This window comes from Struthio camelus, chromosome 19 (genome assembly GCF_040807025.1).
Source record: "Struthio camelus isolate bStrCam1 chromosome 19, bStrCam1.hap1, whole genome shotgun sequence".
Classification (NCBI taxonomy): Eukaryota; Metazoa; Chordata; class Aves; order Struthioniformes; family Struthionidae; genus Struthio; species Struthio camelus.
Genome location: NC_090960.1, coordinates 13,603,769 through 13,624,221, shown reverse-complemented (window position 1 = coordinate 13,624,221; position 20,453 = coordinate 13,603,769). Strand labels below are relative to the sequence as shown.

General features: G+C 43.2%; 1 protein-coding gene across 1 annotated transcript in view; it reads right to left on the bottom strand.

The window, feature by feature from the left end:
* SHISA6 (shisa family member 6) overlaps positions 1-20,453 on the bottom strand; it is a 288,148-nt gene that overhangs the window by 261,310 nt on the left and 6,385 nt on the right. Inside the window, exon 2 of the mRNA XM_068913835.1 lies at positions 8,722-8,882. Within this exon, the coding sequence (XP_068769936.1) occupies positions 8,722-8,882 (161 nt within the window). The remainder of the gene's footprint in view (positions 1-8,721; positions 8,883-20,453) is intronic.

The following is a 20,453-nucleotide window of genomic DNA, read 5'->3' as shown; positions in this document are numbered from 1 at the left end:
CTGTTTTCCACCTCTGCTTTTTCATGGTTTGACAAGGGTGCTCCTTGGCAAATCGCAATCCAGCTGTACAGATCAAGGAACTGGGAAAAGCATCCTGATATATCAGGTTGGACCTCCTACACATGCCACGATATGACAGCCTCCATCCTCCAGGAACTCCTTTTCACTGTTGCTGGTCAGTGTTATTATGGCATTCCCCTACACATCAGCTCAATTTAGCTCTGGAATTTGTTCTTAATCCCACAACCGTTACAAAAATCAAAGCCTGGATATGAGAACGAGGCACTTGCAGTCCCACTCCTTTGTGTGTGCAACAAGCAGGTGGCACCAGGCAGGGAGGGAGCAAACAGTGCTGTACGGTGCGATCTGTGGAATTACTCAGAGTGTTTCAGACACATGCCCACAGTCACTCTGTCCCTTGCAACATGCGGGGGCTCTGACTGATCACACGCCTGCACTAGACTCTCAGACACTCTTTCCATATTAACGCCTCTTCTCTACTGGAGCATGATGCCAGAAAAGCCCGATTCAATTAATTTCCACATTCTCCATGTGTTTTCTTGTTCTGTTTTCAGCAGGTTGAGTTTCACTGTGAGGCTTTGTTTCAAAGTAAATCTGTATGCTTAATCCTCTCTCCTGCTCACAACTCGCATTAGTCTCTCTTAAAAAAAAATGCTGTTACCATAGTAACCTACAGTTTCTAGATATCACTGTGGATGATAAGCACTGCCATGCCTGGCCTTGTGGCTCTGGGACTGCACTCTGTTGAATGAATGCTAAATTCTATCAAAACGCTTTTACCAGGAGTCTGATATTTATCCCATAGCTCTGGATATTGCTACTCTGTTGTAGCCATGTGGCTGGTTTGAGTATCATCACATTACACCTACGCATGTGTATATACACACACATTCCATCTACCAAGATTTTTTCCACAGCAAAAACTTTATGTGTGTGTGTGTGTGTGTGTGTGTGTGTGTGTGTGTGTACACAAATTTTCTCACTTATTCCCTGTTTTGATGTCTGAAATCCTGACATTAGTCATGGGAGATGTTTGGTCATGAGATACAAGAAATAGTTGTAATGTTGCTTTTTATTTGCCTGTAAGTTCACTAGAAAATATATTTGCAGCGGGGATATTTTGTTATCTCATGGGTCTTGTTATTGGGGCATAGTTTCCCCAAAGGTTCTTTTTAACAGATTACTCTAAAACTTGACAGTGCAGTAAAATACTCAGGAGGACAGAATAAATCAATAACTCGAAGCAGGAGTAGGTGCAGTCACAATCTCATTGAGGGAGGGAGAGATCTGCATGCCTACGGAGAGATCTCAGGCTGTTTTGTCGGTATTAGTGGGCAGTGTGTGTTAAAACCTTACACTGCTCACAGCTGAATATCTCCACAGCGTGAAGTCCTAAGCTCTAGCAGCAACAGAAGAGGGAGGGAGGAAGCCCACTAAAATTAAGACAGGATAAGCAAAGAAATATTTAATAGTTGAAAAGATCCATTTGAAATCAGGGAAACTCAACTAATGAAAGATAATATTGTAGCTCATTCGCATGACTTTACACCCCAGGCCGCCTTCTGTGTTTCTTGGACCACAAATACAGTGGGACAAAGATTTTACTTTCTAATACAAGTACAAAAGCTCTTGCTTGCTGTTATGGTACAGAATAGAAGATAGTCATGTCTGTGCTTCTGTGATGACGCAGGAGGAAGCTTCCCTGCTCATTCAGAGCAGGGCTAAAAGGGTCAGTGCACACTGCAGCACACAACCCCTCTTGGATGTGCCGATCTGTAGGGAAGGTAGCAGACCTGGGACAAAATTCTTCTCTCAGTAGCGGGGCAAAGTGCATAAATTACTTAAGGCCAGATATTTACATGGCTTTAGGTATTTATTTTTAAGTGAATGGAAGATGGTAACCTAAATACCTTTCAATGTACAGCCTTTAGCCTCTGTGTGCTCTGTTTCCCCATCTATAAAATGGAGACTGGCAATGACACAGACAGTGGGAGTTAAAGGGCATCAGCTCCTCCAGGATGCCAGGGGGTAGGCTGGTAGTTCCTATGTTGCCTAATATTTTACAGGCTAACTTAGGTGCTAAGTGAGGAACCTTCATGCCAGTTGAAATAGCAGCCAGTTCTCTGTCTTCACTGTACTGCACCAATTCGTGTAGCATCCACCTATCCCCACTCTCTGCTGGACTGATTGTCCCTTTTGGCAATGTTATCCTGGATGCTTGGACACTGAGTAGCTCTTACCCTTGAAATGTTCTGAATTAGAAAAATATGACTTTTTTCTGGCTGCTCACGAAACATATTAATGCATTTGGGATTTTCCTAGGTGGGAAAGGTGTGGAAAGCATTGGGGATTACTGTAATATGGGTGTGCTTGGAGGAAAAAGCAGATGGAGTGGCCTCAGATCACCTTATCTTGTACGTAACCTACAGGTTTCAAAGTTGGGTCTGTTTCTTTCCTTTCAACTATCAGTGAATGGAAATAGGAGTACAGTGAAAAGAACAATTCTGATCCTGGAATTCTCTGGGTGTTTTCCAAGTCGTGTGCCTTATTCTCCACTCGCTTGCACCTTAACTAGTTTCGTACAGTGGAGCACAGGGTCTGTAAAATGTTACTGTGGGGACCGGGGGTTCGTTTTACACCTGCTTTGTATTCCCCTGAACAGCTGTAAATGACAACACAAACTGTGAAGCGGCAGGGAATCTGAATGCTTTCCACATTCATTTCTACACTGATCTTTGGGAAATTAATTCAAATAGTTACTGGGGGATTTGGAGGAGAAGCTAGAGAATTCTCTGAGAGGATAAAGGAAGAAATTCAAAGCAGAGAGTACCTGAAGACTTGAGGGAAATGGGAAAGGGAGAAAGATGGATAGTGAAAAGACATATATAGTCTGGAGGAGACGTGAGAAGCTGACCGCCTTGGCTTACCCTGGCCTTTACAGAAGGATTACTCTGCATGCTGACTGCATAACCCAGGGAGAGCAGGGCCAAACAGCAATGATCTCCTCTTCTATGTGATGATTAGGATGGAAGTGTTCCCCATGCTGCTCTGCTTATATTTGGCTAGACATGTTAGCTACAATTTCCATAAAGATTAAAAGTCTCTCCTGCATTTGTTCACATTCAGAACAAGCTCAGAATATGCCTCTGGGTGGAAGGTACTGCTGAAAACAGCGCTTCGAATATGTTCATCTCTGGGACATCCTGACTCAAATGGCTTATTAAAAGTCTTCCCCAGATATACCAGGCTAATCAGAGCTTTAGCCTGTGTTGTTCACTGCATTCAAAGTGGTAATCCTGTCAACAGGCTGTTCTTCACACCTGCAGATACCCCCACCCCTAATGCAGATGAATAGCAGGAGGTTTTCCACACTGGAAAATTATACGGGCCTACCACAAAGGTCAGCTCTTCACCTGCTTGTCTAGCGCTGGCTTCAGACCAAACTCAATGTATTCTGTTAATGAGGTAATTTGGTATTCTGAGAATTAAGAGGCCAAAAAAGTATAAAATTAGGCCAGATTCTTTTCTATAGCAAGCACAAAAAAGTCTTGACTTTGCTTTTATTTTCCTGATCCTGGAGGTAGTGAGAAGCACCATAGTCCCAGGTACAGCTTTTACCTATCTACCTCATGCTCAGGAGGAATCTGGGGACCCTTCATTGCTGAAAACACTATCCAGTGAGCAGCAAGGACATCCTTTCCCCGCACATATTTGGAGACATTCTCCTACATGATTTCCCTTCAGTAGTCCTGAATATGCCCTTTCTCACAGGCTGGCAATATTACCAAAGTAAACTCTATGAAAAAAGAGCCGGTATGGAAGAACGTGCATGACACTGAGAGAATAAAGGATTGCTTCAGAGCATGGACTACACTGCAGCATCATTGATTTGCATCAGCTGCGAGTCTGGGCCATACAGACAGTACAGATTTACCTAAACCAAGACCTTGCCCCATCACTGTGATGGGGAAACCTTGATTTACACCAATGAAAGACCCGGTTCAAAGGTTTTTTTTGCATCTTTAGTGGTTTGGTCCCACTATGGAGAACAGCAACAAAGAATGCTCCCTTCATGAATGTTAGACCTGGTCTGGCTTCCCCTTCACCATGAAGGCAGCCAGAAAACTCCATATGACAATTTATGCAGGGTTTGAATCTTTCAGATGTTTTGTTCAGCCATTTTTTGGGACGGTGAGCACCAAAGCTAACTGGTTCCTCGCATGTGACTTCAAGAAGGCCTTCAAATATCCAAAGATGGCATTGGAGATAGTGGTCTGAGCTGAGAATCTATTCTTAATATATATATTTTTTCCACTAATGCTGTTGGCCTTCTGCATCACTGTGACAGCATCGGCCCTCGTCTTGTCTGATACATCAGTTGTCTATGGACATTGCAGGGGGATTGCCTCTGGCTTGAAATCTGTCTCTTGTGCCAAATGCAGCACCTTCCTTCATGGGAACACAAAGGTCCTGTCTTTATATTGTTCCTCATGTTTTCCAAGCCCCCAGGAACCTATTGACTTTTTTCCATCCCTCCCCATTCTTACCTATGTTTGCTAGCCCTGCACTGAACAAATGAATGGCACTGACCTTCATAGCAGGTATCAAAAGAGATAATATGGGCAAGGAGAAAAAACAGGAAATGTTGCAAGTTTTCCTTCTAACATGCCTAAAGGTGCTATTGGGATGGAGACATTAAAAATGCCAATAAATAGCTAGATGAGATAGGTTTCCTGTAATCTCAGATTCATCATATTTTACATGTTACTCATAATAGCAAACAGTAAAATAACTAGAGGTCTGTGCAGGCTGGAGGAATGTCCCTGCCTACAAAGAGTGCTGTAGTTTTTACTAATTAAATGATGGACAGCTGGAGAGGTGTGCTCTGACCCAAGCAATCTGTAGGCACAGCTTTCAGCTCTTCTCATCTGCAAAGAACCTACCGCCACCAAACCATCAGCACTGTTTAAAAGCAGTGAACAGAAATGACACTGGGAGAGGAGAGGTGAACTATTCCCAAACATCCCAAAAGGGCATGAGCTTAATATTCAGAAGAAAGCAGAAGGAGCAATAATCTCTGCAGAAAAGTCCTTCAGACACATGGGACCACAAAACCCTGGAGAATTTAGTGTGGGAAATACATTCTGCTTCTGACAAATAGTTGTTCCCCACACCAGTGGGGAGTGTGACAGTTGTAACATAGCAGGCTGAAGCCTTTTTGAAAACGAGCTACTTTATTTAAAGAATGGCAATTGTTCCTATGTCTAGGATAAAAGGACTTATTTCCCTTTTCCCTTAGACAAGAATCAGTTAGTCCCGCATTCTTCTATCTGGGAGATTAATAGAGGCTCAAAAGAGAAGTACAGTCTAAACCTAATGCCAGCTCCTTGCGTCCAGCTGCAGAGCTTTTGAGTGCTCTAAAACTGCCTGCTGCGATGTGCCCAGGAGAATACACTGAGAACTCTTCTCAAGTGTCTGCCTTGATCTTAAACCCTCCTTCAGGCATCTGCAACCTCTGAAGACAATGCTTACAGTTTGGTGCACTACAGATGTAGTTTTATGTTCCCATCCTGTGATCTCTTGCTGTACCTATTTGAAGGTTGTCTGTGCTTGCAAGAAGGAAACCAGTTTGGGGGGATTGAGGGGGGGGGGGGGTGGACTCCTTCCCATACTTACATCAGGAGTCAGCCACCACACCATAAGCTATTTGCTGCAGGGCATGCCCACAGCAGTACCTGTGCATGCTGCTTCATTTGGACTCTGCTTTCTCAGACACAGGCCACCTCAATTTGTCATTGTCACCCACAATCATTCTGTTCACTGACGCCAGGCAAGCTTAATGGAAAAATGAAGCCATGGTTTATTTAATGGGAGTTAAGGTCACCCTTCTAGTTATAAGTTTGGAAACAAAAGTTCCAAGTAAAACAAATATAAAACTCAAGCTTAGTTTCTATATAACAACTACAGTCTTATCTGGTTGCTTAACCTCTAATGTTCTGGCTGCCGAACTGCAGCCAGCAGTGCTGATGCTTCAGATCCACTGCAAAACGCTGCATCTGTGGCTCTTCCCAAGCCAAATTGCATCACCAGTGAGCAGTGCTTTGCCTGTATCCCTCTACTATATGCAACTTACTCCATTTCTTTCCCCAGCTTTCCCTTATTCCACTCTTTTTTTCCAAAGCAAAAGTACAGATGGTGAGCCCTCTTCCACTTTCCTTCTGTGACTTACCGGGTTTATTCTAGTTTAACATTGTATAACCCTGCCTTATTCTCCAACTTGCACTTCCCTCCTAACCTAAAAGTTTTGATGCTTACTCATGATTTGCTGAGTACTATAATAATCCAAAGACTAGCTGAGTAACTGAATATGGTTATGATGGAGCATCGCAATACTCTGCATATCAAATCATATAAAATCATTAACTATGTAGCTTTTTAATGAGCTCATGATTAGCTTTCTGTCTCATATGATATATGAGGACATGTTAATAACAAATACAACTGAGCCAGGAACAAGTTCTTTTGGGCAAGTTACAAGTGTAAGTTTTCTCTTCCCAGCTTTGGCAAGGGCTCTTGTGTGATGTTCGCTCCAACTGGCTGCTCCAAAGCAGAAGCGATCAATAAGCTCTGCAGCTGCCCATGGCTACGGAAGACTGTGAAGGCTGTGCTGGAAGTCCTCCTCCTCTGTGGATGGATTTGTGAATATTTTCCCTTAGATGTTCCTATTGCCCTTGCTCTATCCTGACCACTTCAGCTCTGTCTGAACTGTAGTGGTTTTCTCTTTCTCCTGATATTAGCAAGAAAACACATACAAACAAGCAGAGGCTGAACTGACAGACAATCACCTTTAACACTGTATCTTTTTCTTCTTAGGCATTTCTGTGCATTGCTCATCTCATATCCCAGTCTTCTGTGAGGACCAAGTAGATTCCTTTCAGGATGCTATCTCTTTGTTGTGCAGCCATTTGCACTAGCACCCCACTAATGATACCTGTGATCTGGTCCTTGCATCCTGCGGTGCCTCCACTAATTTAGTAGTAAGTCATAAATGCATCCATCAGCTACTGACAGGCACCAGAGGATAACACTGAAATCATCAGTTTCCCTCACAAACCTTCCCATTTCCTATTTCCCATCCTTGACAGTGCCTGAACACGACATCTAATTCAGGCTTCCTTTGTCCAGCTGGTCTCTTTGGCTGTTGCAAGCAAAGAATTTCTTCTGCATATTCATTCTGTTTTTTCCTGCCCTCACGTAGGCCTCCTTTGGAGCCAATAGGGAGACAGAGAAAAGGATTTGTTTCATGTGCTCTCTGATGGTTCCTGCCCACTGGCCATAAACCCTTATTTCTTGTGCTTCTATCATGAGGGAGAGTCACACAACCTCTCAAGAGACAGTCTCAAGCCCTACATATGCGAAAGGACCTTCCTCTTCCAGTTATCTCACCTCACGTACCATACTCCCGCCTAACATTTTATTTCACAGGTATAATTCTCTGGCATATAAAATCAGGGGTTCACTGGCCTCTGAATGATGAAAAATGGACAGAAAAGAAATGCCTTCAACTTCTCAGGGAAATTATTCAGTTCCCAGCAGCAAAAGAGCATTCTAGAGTACATAGTCACCTGATCCTGTCTCCGCAGGATTATACACATTGCAACAAACTCCTTCTAATAGTCACCTCAACTAGTCAAAGAAAATCAAATTGTCACTGCCCTCAGTCATGCACCCTTTCCACAAAGAGCAGAGCACATCCAGTCCCACAGGTTGTGGAGCATCCTGAGCTCCCATTAATTTCCTTCAGAAGGTTCCCCACCAGGGGCCATTAGCAAAATCTGCTCTGACCTCTGGGTGACACAGGCCAGGGAATGCCACCCAGAAACTTCTGCTTGAAGCTGAATAGCTTGTGGCTGAATGAGGGCATAACTTTGAGAGCCATATCCAGTTGTGACTGAAAGATAGCAAGTCATGGAAAATCTACTGCATCCCACTTAACCAAGATGGTCAGCAACCATCAAGATTTTGTTTTGACGATTTTCTACATATGAAACATTGAAAAAATCAGAATAATATCTTTACCTAAGAGGCTGACCTCCTTATGCAGCTGGGGAAATCAAGTCAAAGAGCAGTCAACTGATTTGACCAAGCTCACCCAGCAGCAGAACCGGAAAAAAAAAAAAAGTGGGTGTCCTTTTCCCACATTAGTGCTCCCTAAAGACTTCAGTCAGGTGTCCTTAAACTCTCAGAATACCGTTCAGATCACCCTCCACACTTTTCTCTTGGCACCTTTCTATAATTCAACTGAATGAATAAGGTAGCCTCAATTATTTGAATTTCTTCCTTCTCAGGTGCTATGTGCAGAGAGTCCAGTTATGCTTTATGGTATGTGTGTTTGGTTAGAAATACACAATGTTTTGAGCTTCCTACAAGCATTTTGGTACAAGCTGCATTTATACCTCATTGATTCTGAATTTTTAAAATGCCTAGAGAGGACAGCCACTCTGTCCAGCAAAACCTTTAAAAAATAATCACCACAGACACTTGCACTACTCTACTCAATCTGATTGCCTTTTAAAATCATATATTGTCCTAATCTGAGGTTTCAAAATCCAATAGCGTAAAGTGTGATATTCTGCTGACTTCTAACATACCACTAGTACAATGACCTCTGAAAAAAGAGAGCAGAAAGGCAACACTTACCTGGGTTACTTTTGGAGGTGCGCACAGGGGTGTAATGGTTTTTGGAAGATGTCCTGACTGGGGTGTTTTCTTTGGGGGAGGTATCTATGGCCGAGATAGTCTCTCTTTCACAGTGTGCTATTGGGATTGGTCCCTGCTGCCTTAAGATGTCAGCCAGAGCCCTGTGGTGAGAGAGGAATAGGGGAAAATACATGTTTACACAAAGCAGCCAGCATGGCATTCAGAATTTTCACTTCTACTATCACTTTATGAATCCGTCAGTACTTGGATTTCTACCATAAATGTAAAAAAGTAACCATGAAAAAAAAACCTGTGACTTAAAAGCTGAATTTCTGTGTGTCTGTGTGTGTGTGCACGCACACGCGCACGCGCACGCGCTGCATGTATTTACTGGCTTGCCTGGCTATTGTTTTGTTTTTCAGACACTTCCGCTAATTCAGTTCACTCCACAGTTATGTTCTCTCTCTTCCTTGCCATCATTAACAGTGCAGATGAACTGCTTGTCGTAGTAGAAAGTACTATCTTCACAAAGAATCACCGCTGAACACACCAGACCCCTAAGATTCAGACTTATAAGACTGCATAGGCTTACAAAGGTTTCACCAAAACTGCACTGGCCAAACCAAACTTCCTTAAGATTGAATCAGGTGAGAAGAGGAGTCCATTCCCCACGTTCCCTAAATTCTTACTATTTCTGCAAAGAGTTCAATTACCAGTAGTGATGGGAGTGGATTTCTCAAAGGAGAACCAGCAATCCATAAGAAAAGGACTAAAACAATTTCCATGGCTTAATGCTATCACAGCTATTAGCCTATATTTAGCTTTTTGTCCATCAGAGACTTCTTTAATGGCACTGAGGCCTCAATACCATTCCCCAAGAAAAAGAAATGTCACAGTATTCAGTTGCAGCCAGTGTTTTCCCCTTGGATGAGTGGAGCCTCAAAGATTTTTTTTTCCTCTGTGAATATCATGAACACAGTGGAGCAATTATAGCGTGAAACACTGAGTTTTTTTAGTGCAGCCACAAGCTATCTCTTAAGCCATAGGAACAGAGGGGAAGAGGGTGAGCTGTGTGGGTTATAAGGAACAGAGGCATTTTAAAGATGATAGAATTTGAAAGGTTCTTTTCTCTTGGCAGAGGGAATATACCTAATTTCACCTCGGGTACTAAGAAATATGTAAGGAGGAGAAATTCCTTTATTGCATATCTATAGAAAAGATTCTGATGTTGCTTATATCTACTAGCATTCCTTAAATGCCATATTTTTGGTCTTTTATATGAGAAATGGTTTGGGATTGGAGTGCCTTCCATTTTCCAAATCATTTCCTCTACAGACCGCCATCCTTGTGCATAATGAATTGCAACACTAATGTGCTCTACAAAAGAAACTCTTGGAAGATCTCAGAGGCTGCAACAGATGATTACATTAGTTCTCAACTGCTCTGCACAGAATAAAAATATTCTTAGCCTTATTTGATTATTTAGTGTTTGTAGAGGGAGCAGCTATAGAGGCTATAACCAGTTATATGATGTGTATACATGCACACGGGTAGCAGACGGAGTAAGACGTTGTCACGTTCAGGGACATGCGAGCATAGATTTTTCTTGTGCTAAGGTATGCTCGGAGTGTGGTGAAGGTGGCAGCAATAACAGATAGGTACTTGGTGTTAGGGCTTCCTTCTGTTTGCTCCAATCATTATTCTTCACTGAAAGAGCAGATTTGATATTTGGTGTTCTCCAAAGAAATGACGAACTCCCACTGCTTGATATGTATCTATAGCTGCTGACCATCTTTTACAACCACGTCTGTGGTATCACAAACAAGTCACCAAATAATAGGACATTTGAAATTTTGGACCCTTGCCAGAGGTTATAGTGGCAGAACAAGGAACAGAAGTCAGAGCCTGAATTCCTTGCCCTACACAGCTGCGCAGTTCCTTCCTGAAGAGAGGACTCGTTCAGTCACCAGTAACCCTGATGGCTTTTCTAGGCAAATACCTCCCCGCTGCATTACAAATCTTGCTAACTGGGGAGAGTATTGGAGTTAAACATGGTCTATCTATTTGATACCAACATGCAATACATCCCATTGGTGACAAGAGATTTTCTAAAGATAGCATGTTGGCAGAACTGAGCCCTTAGTACATATCTTCAAGATATATGAAGCATCTGATGACCATTTAATGATATCTGCAGTACAGAAATGCTAAGAGTCGTTTTTCAATGACACAGATTGTGTTAGGATTATTATTTACTAGTCCTTGGTGGCTTGGGATCATTTTGAACACTTGTAGAAGACAATCCTAGCATCAAGAGTGCAATTACTCAAACTAGAGAGGAAGATGACTGTGTGGATAGCACTAAAACACTTTACCACTTAGCATAATATAGTAGAGCTAGCTGGGCAGGAAAGGTCAGGTTAGGGATTGGTATACATTCAGAAGGGGCTGTACAGGATAAGGTGCATAGAGGCAGTACAAGAAGCTCAAACAAGAGCATCTGAAGTTGGAGACACTGATGGAATGGTGATGGCAGAGTCAAGACCAGTTATCCCAGAAGCTGAGTTTGTTTAGCCTGAAGAAGAGAAGACTAAGAGAGGATCTACTTGGAGTGTCACACTAAAGAATGTGGAGCTGCAGACAAGACAGAGTCAGACTGTCCTTAAAGGTGCACGGCAAAAGGACAAAAGGAAATGGCAATAAGTTGCAACAAGGGAAATCCCACTAAGCTATAAAGACAAAAACCCAAAAAACAAACAAACAAAAAAAATAACAGTGGTGGTGGTAAAATCCTGAAACAGGGACCCAGCAAGGTTGAGGGGTCTCCATCTCTCTGGAGATTTTCAAAAGTCAGATGGACAAGGCCCTGAACAACCTCATCTAGCATTGAAACCGGCTTTGCTTTCAGCAGATGGTAGGACTATAGACCTCCAGAGGTCCCTTCCAACCTAAATTCTGCTATGATTCTGAGCCTAAGGCCATCCCACACTGCAGGCCACCTTGTTTTTCCTGATGCTTTCATCTGTTCTCCTACTGTTATTCTTCTCTGAATGGTGTTGGATATAGTCCTAAGAATATCGCTTCCTTACTTCCTGGATGGACAGCTTGTCTTTATTTGCTAAAAACAATTGAGGCAATTAAAGTGGATATGCTCTGAAGGGATCAGAGCCAGTGAGAAATGTCTCATCCTTTCTGTCATTATCTACCTGAGAGCTGAACCCTGAGGGCTTGCTACCCATCATGAGCACAAAAACATGTGACTGGGATATATTCCAGTTTGTGAAAAATTTCTGATAAAGCTATGCTTCGTAGATCCTTGGTTACAGCCAGGATCTGAATTCACTAATCCTTATGACGAACACAAATAAAACTCACATACTAAGAAAGAAAAACTCTTCTAATGTAATCCCTTATTTATTTTTTATCCTGAAGGAACAGTAACTAGAGCTACTCTCTGGGCTAGTTGTTGGTCACAATATAACAAAGAAATAATTTCTCGTGAGATGAGAAATGCATGGAAGGGAGGAGACTGTTACTCTCCAAAGAACTGACAAAATCACAAGTGACACTCAGGAAAGCAATGGCTGCCTTTCATTCTCCTGCTGTGTTAGACTATACAGTAGATAAACTGAACACAACTGTCAAAAACTGACATAAATCATAAGTGTATGGGTCTAAAATCATATGAGTTCAGTAATATTGAAGGGCTGATCTTTTCATGCCCTAAACATACCAAACTGTCTGTATTGAATGCTCAGTCTTTGTTTTCTCCTTTAGTGTCTCCAGAGAGAGAAAAAAGACTGCTCAGAAGCATTAGAAAAAAAATATATATATATTCACACACACATACACACACACACACACATATATGTGGAGGAGAAAGTCAGACTTGGAGCACATTGGTTAGTGGCTTGCTAATTCAAGCATGTTGTGTGTGATCAAGTTTATTTCCATAAAGCAGAGTGGGTTCCACCGCTGAGCTGGTGGAAGATCCATTACTTTCAGCTGAGGAAGGATTCGGTCTGTGTAAATCACTTGAGCACAGCTGCTTAACTGTCCACTAAAAGCTTCAAGCAGAGTAACAGAGACAGTATAAATAGTTAGGTCTTGTGTGTGCAGCCATTTGGGTACAACTAGTGCCACTGATCTCAATAGCATCCTACTCACCTACACAAGGGCCAGGGGGTAAGGCTATGAGACACACAAAAGTCTTTCTGTGCTAAACATCTCTTATCTTGGAAAACAAACCTCACTCAGTGGAACGTGTTACCTGCGCCAGAGGATCAAGAAGCCAGAGCTGAGTAACTGTACAATCATATGCTGAGATAATGATTTATGACTATTGATGATTATTTTTCATTAATGTCATTTAAGTGAGAACTCTAAAGCTCCTTTCCACGTAAATCCAAAATAGATGTACTTACATCAGGACTGTTATTCCAGACTAATGCCGGACTATCAGTGTGGGAGCAGATCTACTGATGCCTGTACGGCAGGACATCACAAGGCATAGCAGGTTAGGTCCTGTTCTCAGGTGTATCAGCATGGAAGGTGTATCACCAGGTAACTCTAGACTAGGGCTGCCCTAAGTGAGTTTTTGGGGAAGAAACACAGTAGCATAAGCACAAGGATCAGAGCTCTGGCACAAAGTAGCAGTTGTGGCTCCATTAAGAAGGAAAAAGGAAAGGCTTGGAAATCCAAAGGGCCAAGAGGGATGGGTATGGACAAGAGGGTAGCAAGGCTGGGTGTTAGCTGGGACCATGAAGATGAGAAGCACAATCAACAGGCTTTGCTAAAGAGAAGAGAGAGTGAAGATAAGGTAAGGTGTGAAAGACACAATGGCAAGGGGTGATGGAAGACAAAAATAGAACAAGGACAAAGTGAGTGGAAGAGTTTAAAACTGAGGAAACAGACAGGAACAAACTCCCAATGAAGAAAAGGCAGAGTGTGAAATCCAGCAGATATGTGGACAGCGGCCTTATTTCAGAGTCTTACCACAGAGATGTGGGAGGGCAAAGAGAAGGTCCTTTATGCAAGAGGGGTGTAAAATTTCAGTAATGATTTTGCAAGCCCTGATCATCATGGAGGATTTTAACCACCCTGATATCTCCTAGAAGGGCAACACAGTAGGGCACAGACAATCCAAAAGATTTCTGGATTGCATTGATGGTAACTTCCTGACACAGGTGATGTAGGTGCCAATAAGGGGAGGTGCTCTGATATGACCCTCTTTGAGTATGAGGGGACCTCATGCTCAAAAAAAAAAGAAAAATTTGTAAGGGATGTGAAGATCTGTGGCAGCCTTGGCTGCAGTAATCATGAGGTGCTGGAGTTCAGGATCCTGAGAGGAGGGAACAAAGCCAACAGCAGGATCAAAGCCCTGGACTTCAGGAGAGTGGATTTTGGTCTGTTCAGGGATCTGCTTGGAAGGATCCCATGGTCCTGGAGAGAAGAGAGCTCTAGGAGAGCTGCCTGATTTTCAGGGATCTCCTCCTCCAAGCTCAAGAACGATTCATCACGATGTGCAGGAAGTCAAGCATGAATGGCAGAAAGCATGAATGGTTGAACAAGGAGCTCCTGACAAAACTCAAATGTAAAAGGGAAGCATAGAGACGGAAGCGCAGAGATGGAAGCGCAGCCAAGTGATCCAGGAGAAATATAGAGATACTGTCTGAGTATGCAGGGATGGGGTTAGGAAAGCCAAAGCAGACCTGCAGTAGAATCTAGCAAGGGATATGAAAGGCAGCAAGAAGGAATTCTGCAGCTATATCATCAGCAAAAGGAAGGGTAGGGAAAATGGAGGCACAATCTTGAATGTGGCAGGGGGCTGGTGACAAATGACATGGAAAAGGCTGAAGTATTCAGTGATACCTTTGCCTTTGTCTTTATTGCTAAGACTGGCTTTCAGGAATCCCAAGCGCTTGAGACAAGAAAGACTTACCATGGCAGAGGAGAATCAGGTTATGGAACATTCAAAGAAATTAAACATACACAAGTCTATGGGAACTGATGGGAACGCACCCATGAGTAATGAGAGAGATGGATGATGTCACTGTGAGACCACTCTCGATTATCTTTGAAAGGTCATGGCCACCAGAGGAGAGTCCTGAAAACTGGAAGAAAGCATATATCCCTCCTATCTTCAAGTTCAAGAAGGAAGATCCATGGAATGGCGGGCTGGTCAGCTTCACCTCAATCCATGGGAAGGGAATGGAGCAAATAATCCTCGAAGCCATTTCCAAACATATGTAGGACAAGGTGATTAGGAGTACTCAGCATGGATTTACAAGGGAGAAATCATGCGTAACCAACCCAATGGCCTACAACAAGATGATCAGCTCTGTGAACAAAGGGTGACTATTTAACATCGTTTATCCTTACTTCAGCAAAGCTTTCAACACTGTTTCCCATAACATTCTCATTGACAAACTGATGAAGTACAGACTAGAGAAGTGGACAGTGAGGTAGACCAAAAACTGGCTGAACTGCCAGGCTCAGAGGGTTGTGATAAGCAGCATGAAGTCCAGCTGGAGGATAGTACCTACTGGTGTCCTCCAAGAGTCAATACTGGAACCAACGCTGTTTAATATCTTCTTCAATGACCCGGATGATGGGACAGAAAGTACCTTCAGCAAGTTCACTGATGACCCAAAACTGGGAGGAGTAGCTGATACACCAGACGATTATGCTGCTATTCAGAGTGGCCTTAACAGGCCGGAGAAGCGGGCCAAAAGGAATTTCATGAAGTTCAATAAAAGGAAATAGAAAGTCCTGCTCCTGGAAAGGAATAATCCCATTCATAGTACAAGCTGTGGGCCAACCATCTGGAAAGCAGCTTTTCAGGAAAGGACTTTAGGGGTCCTGGTGGACATCAAGTTGAACATGAACCAGAAATGCGTCCTTGAGGCAAAGAAGGTCAATGATATCCTAGCCTACATTAGGCAGAGCGCTGCCAGCAGTTTAAGGGAGGTGTTCCTTCCCTTCTGCTCTGGTAGCACTGGTGAGACTATGCTTGGAGTTCTCTGTCCAGCTCTGGGCTCCCCAGTACAAGAGAGATATATTGGAGAGAGTCCAGCAAAGGGCCGCAAAGTTGATTAAAGGACTGGATTATGTGTCGTACAAGGAGATTCCGACTGTGGGATTGTTTAGCCTGGAGAAGAGAAGGGTCAGAGGGGATCTTATCAATGTGTATAAATACCTGATGATAGAGAGCACAGAAAATGGAACTAGACTTTTCTCAGTGGTATCTAATGAAGCAACAAGAGGTGAAGGGCACAAATTGAAATACAGGGAATTCCATTTAAACATAAGAAAAAAGAAAAAAGTGTCAGGAGCGTGATCAAACACTGGGATAGGTAGTCCAGAGAAGTTGTGGATTCTCTGTCCTCAGTGATATTCAAAATCTGACTGGATTATGTCCTGAGCAACCTCTTCTAGCTTACCACTTCCTGAGCAGGGAGGCTGGACTAAATGATCTCCGGACAGGCCTTCCAACCTCAATTGTTCTGATTCTGTGATTGTGGAAAGTCTATGTAGCTAAACCATATTATCAGTCTGGAGGATCTAACCTTAAGACACCACAAAGAAAAGGGCTCAAAGCACAATGGAGGGAATTCTGACTAGAAAGTTGATCCTGGTCCTTCTGGGGCCCATCTAAAGCAATGTCTCCAGTGGGGTTTCTCCAGGCTGGGCAATGTAATTGACAACAGGCCCAGGCTCAAAAAGCTCCATCTCCATTGCTGTAAACAGGTCTTTCTGCAATATCTTTCTCACTATGAAACTTTCCCATTTTCCACAGCCACTACTGACTCTTTAGCTTCCTGGTCTCAGCATGGCTATTTGCTTGTCTCTTGCACGACTGGTGAGGAACTCCTTGCTCTTAAGTGCTCTATGGACTGAAGTAGAAAGGAGCTGCTTAAAGCCACCGAGGAAACTTGCGATGGGCCCACATATTCCCAGTCTAGTTTTTTGCTCACTGGCCAACAAATCTCCATCTGAATAAACACATCCCAGGTATCCCTGGCAGTTTGTCAGAGTTCTTGCATTACCTTCCAATCTTCGGGAGGCAAGGGTGTGTGTGCAGAAGCCTCCAATGGAAATGCAGAACTCACATTGGTGGCACCAGAACCAGCATGGACTGCATGTACAAAGAGAAAGGATTGTTTCTGATGATGATATCTCCAGTTAACAAATAACCTCTCTCTTGGGATGGAGAGAAAACACACCCAGACGCACACTGCAGGGACAAAGAGCATCAAAGAACTGAAACAGAGAGGATGGTTAATTTAAGAAATGAGTTTGCAACACACTGGCATTTGCCTCTGTAATGAGCTCTAAGAGATTTTGGGTAGTGCCTGCCTTGCTACCTGCCTTATTCCAGTTCTCAGGGCTACACACCACAGTAGGGTCTGAAGGATCAAGCCCTTTGACTTACACTGTCCTGAGTTGTGACCTTGTTTCCCAAGTGTTTATAATAAAGCTTAATATATTATTTACTAGAAACTCTGATCTTCAAAGGTAAGCACAGGCCCTGTCTCAGCTGGATGGACTTCAGGGTACAGTGGAGAAGCAAGATTCACGTGGAGAGGCTGAAAAGACTTTACAGCTAGAGAGAATGTGAATTTGCAGGGGGCTGTAAAATACCAACTTACTGTAGCGCATACTGCACATTCACAGACCCAGCAGAGAAACTTAATCTTCTGTCTTAACTACAAATGTGGTAACAGCAGGATGGAAAAGTGCTGTCCATCACCACAGTCTTAAACTCGTGTCCCTGGGTACCTATTTTCCCAGTTCCCACAGCCTTTGAACACTAGTTGATATTAGGAGTGTGTACACAGATATCCCTTCTTCTGAAGACAATGGGAGACTTGCTTGGCAGCTCCAAAAGACTGCATGTAGCCTGTGGGAAATAAGACAGGAGTGGAGAGCTCTTTGACTGGTGGATGGGAAAAGGACTAACTATTTCCAATAGTGCAAGTTGTATGCACACAAAATTTCACTCCAATGCCTTCTGAAAATCCCCTTTTTTGGGACCTGGCTTTGTCACAAATGAACAGGTGGGGATTCAAAAGCAGAATTGCCTCTTCCAAGTCCATAACAATTTGGTGAAGAATTGAAAAAGAATGTGCAAATGGATTTGGCAGGACACAATAAAAAGATAAGCTGAGCTAAAAGTCTACTGAAAGCATAGCTGTGATGGAGCTTGTGGCAGAGCTCCAATCGACTTCAGCATGGCCAGGATTTCACTACTAGTACTTAAAAAAAAAAAGGTGAGGGTAAAGACTCCCCTATGCTCTCTCATTGGCCAGAAAGAAAGGCAGTTAGGCTTGAGAGGAGATTCATTCAGCCACAGAGACAGCTCACCTGGAAGGGACAGATCTCTCCAAAGGGAGAGGGATTTCAGTCAGTGGACAAATTATTCAGAGGATGGCCGTACATTATTCATGGTTTGATTTGGCACCTGGCTCCAGACCTGCTGTATGCCTTGTGAAGTTTCAAACACTGACCACACAAAGCCACATAGCCGGTGCTATCCAGGCTCCAGTACAGCAACTTCTGCTAGCTGAGTGCAGCTTGCCTGCATCATGCCCCCATGCTAGCTGTAAAATGGCAGAAGAAAGGTAGGCAAATCATTCTACACCTCCCTTCAGCAGCTCTCCAGTCTGTGCTGCCTCCCTGGCACTGCCCACAGGGCATATGTCTGACCACGTATTCTGATGGTGCTTTGATCTTACCACCAGAGTGATGGGGCTTTAATTGATTACACAGTAGTGCCTGACAAACACCACTGAAAACTGATACACAGGAAGGAAATACAAGGATCCTGCTGCCAACAGCTCTTATGAGAGGAAGTCTCTTCCTCATGGAAGCAACTCTGCCAAAGTGGATTTTGTTTCAGAAAGTGCAGGGGCTTGGCTGTAGTGACTAGTCTATTTTCAGCTATACTCCATGTTTTCTTGTTTAAATACAGCACATTCAGAGCCTTCTCCGATTCACAAGATCTGTATACTTTCTCATGGAGATGCTGAAAAGCAGGGCCACGCATTTCTATGCTGAAGATGACTGTACGGCTGCTTCTGCTGCAAAGCATGAGCTGTGAGTCTTGACCACAGGGCTGCCAAATCTCTTCCCTAGTCCTTTCCGCTGTCCATTATAATTTAGCAAGGTCTGGTATGGAGCAAGAAACAGTGGAAGTCCAGCATATTAGAGGTGCACAGCTCTCAGGTCAGCGAAAGAGATAACTGGACTCTGCTGTGGCAAGAAACAAAAGCAGCTACCGCTCCCAAGCAGGCTTTCTGGGGAGGAATGCTGGAAATGCCCCTTCACAGTTACCTGAGCGGACACGTGGGGTATGCCAGTATGCGTGCTCTGTGCGTGTGCGTGTGCGCGCGCGTGTGTGTGTGTGTGTGTGTGTGTGTGTGTGTGTGTGTACACATGTGTGTGTGTACAGGAACAGGTGACTGCAGGCATGGAGTTTAGAAGGAACAAAAAAATAAAGCATGAAGACACCCTCCCAGGAGGGAAGCATTTTTGCACCTGCATCCTGCATAAGTTAGGAAATATTCTTTCTTAAAAATAAATATTACATGAAAATAGCAGATATCTTCTGAAAAATCTTCATGCCAAATGCAATAATTATCTGTGAGGCTCCTGACGTTTAGGTCTACTTTAAGGGCAAATTTCATTAAAAACTTAATTATGGATGTATTAAAGGCCAGATCCTTATCACAGTTTATGACAACAGGAGTGAGGTTTGAGTTACTCCTTACTCTCTCTTTCTGGTGAACTCAAAGCTAACACACAGGTAATGTCAGTATGTTATAGATACACACCCATTTTTCTTGCATGCGTATGGAACAGACATTTCAGCTAAAACAGAAGTGGCATAGGAGTTATTGATAAATCAGCAACAAAATGAGTGTTGCTGGGAGACCATCGTGTCTCCTGTGTTTAAAAGGTGAAGTGGAATCAGTAACAGGAAAGTAAAGGTCTTGCATTTGAGACAGGTTCCCTATTCTAGTGTGTATGTTAAGGGTAGTAAATACCAACAATGCTTAAACTGTGTATCTTAATACAAGGAGTTTGAAGTGCTTTTCACATCTGATACTAACATATAGAGAGAGTAAGTCTCCAAATATAATTGTGATGTAGGCACTAAACTCACAACAGATACTGCTAGTACCTTTGGAATATCACACATCAGGTTCAAAGTTAAAAAGACTGTTATGTAAAGATTGTGTAATTAGAAGGTAAAAATAAAGATTTCAGACTGGCATTTGTCTGCACAATGCTGTTATTCTGAACAGAAAGCAGCCAGAGCACCAGCGATAAAGATCTACCTCTAAAACGCAGCCACAGGCTATTTAGGGACAGAGAGTGGCACTAAGATGTTGACACTTCCAGCAGTTATTTCCCCCAGCATCATTGAGGGTGTTGCTTTCACAGCAAGCCAGAGAGCAGGCTGCCACCTGCTGTACTATCGAGACTGCTTCCTCAAAGCATCGATGCTTCTTCCCTTGCTAGACTTTTGCCCAGTTATTAACTTGGCATAGTTCTACCTTGCTTAAGAGAGCTACAAGGAGAACACGGCAAAGCGACACATCCGGGAACGATGCACCCAGCTTGGATGCTGGAAAGAACTGGAAACAGTGTTATTGTACACAAAAAGCATGAAGCACCAGTCTCGATCAGGGAGAAGAGATAAAATAAAATAGGAGGTCTTGCCTGGG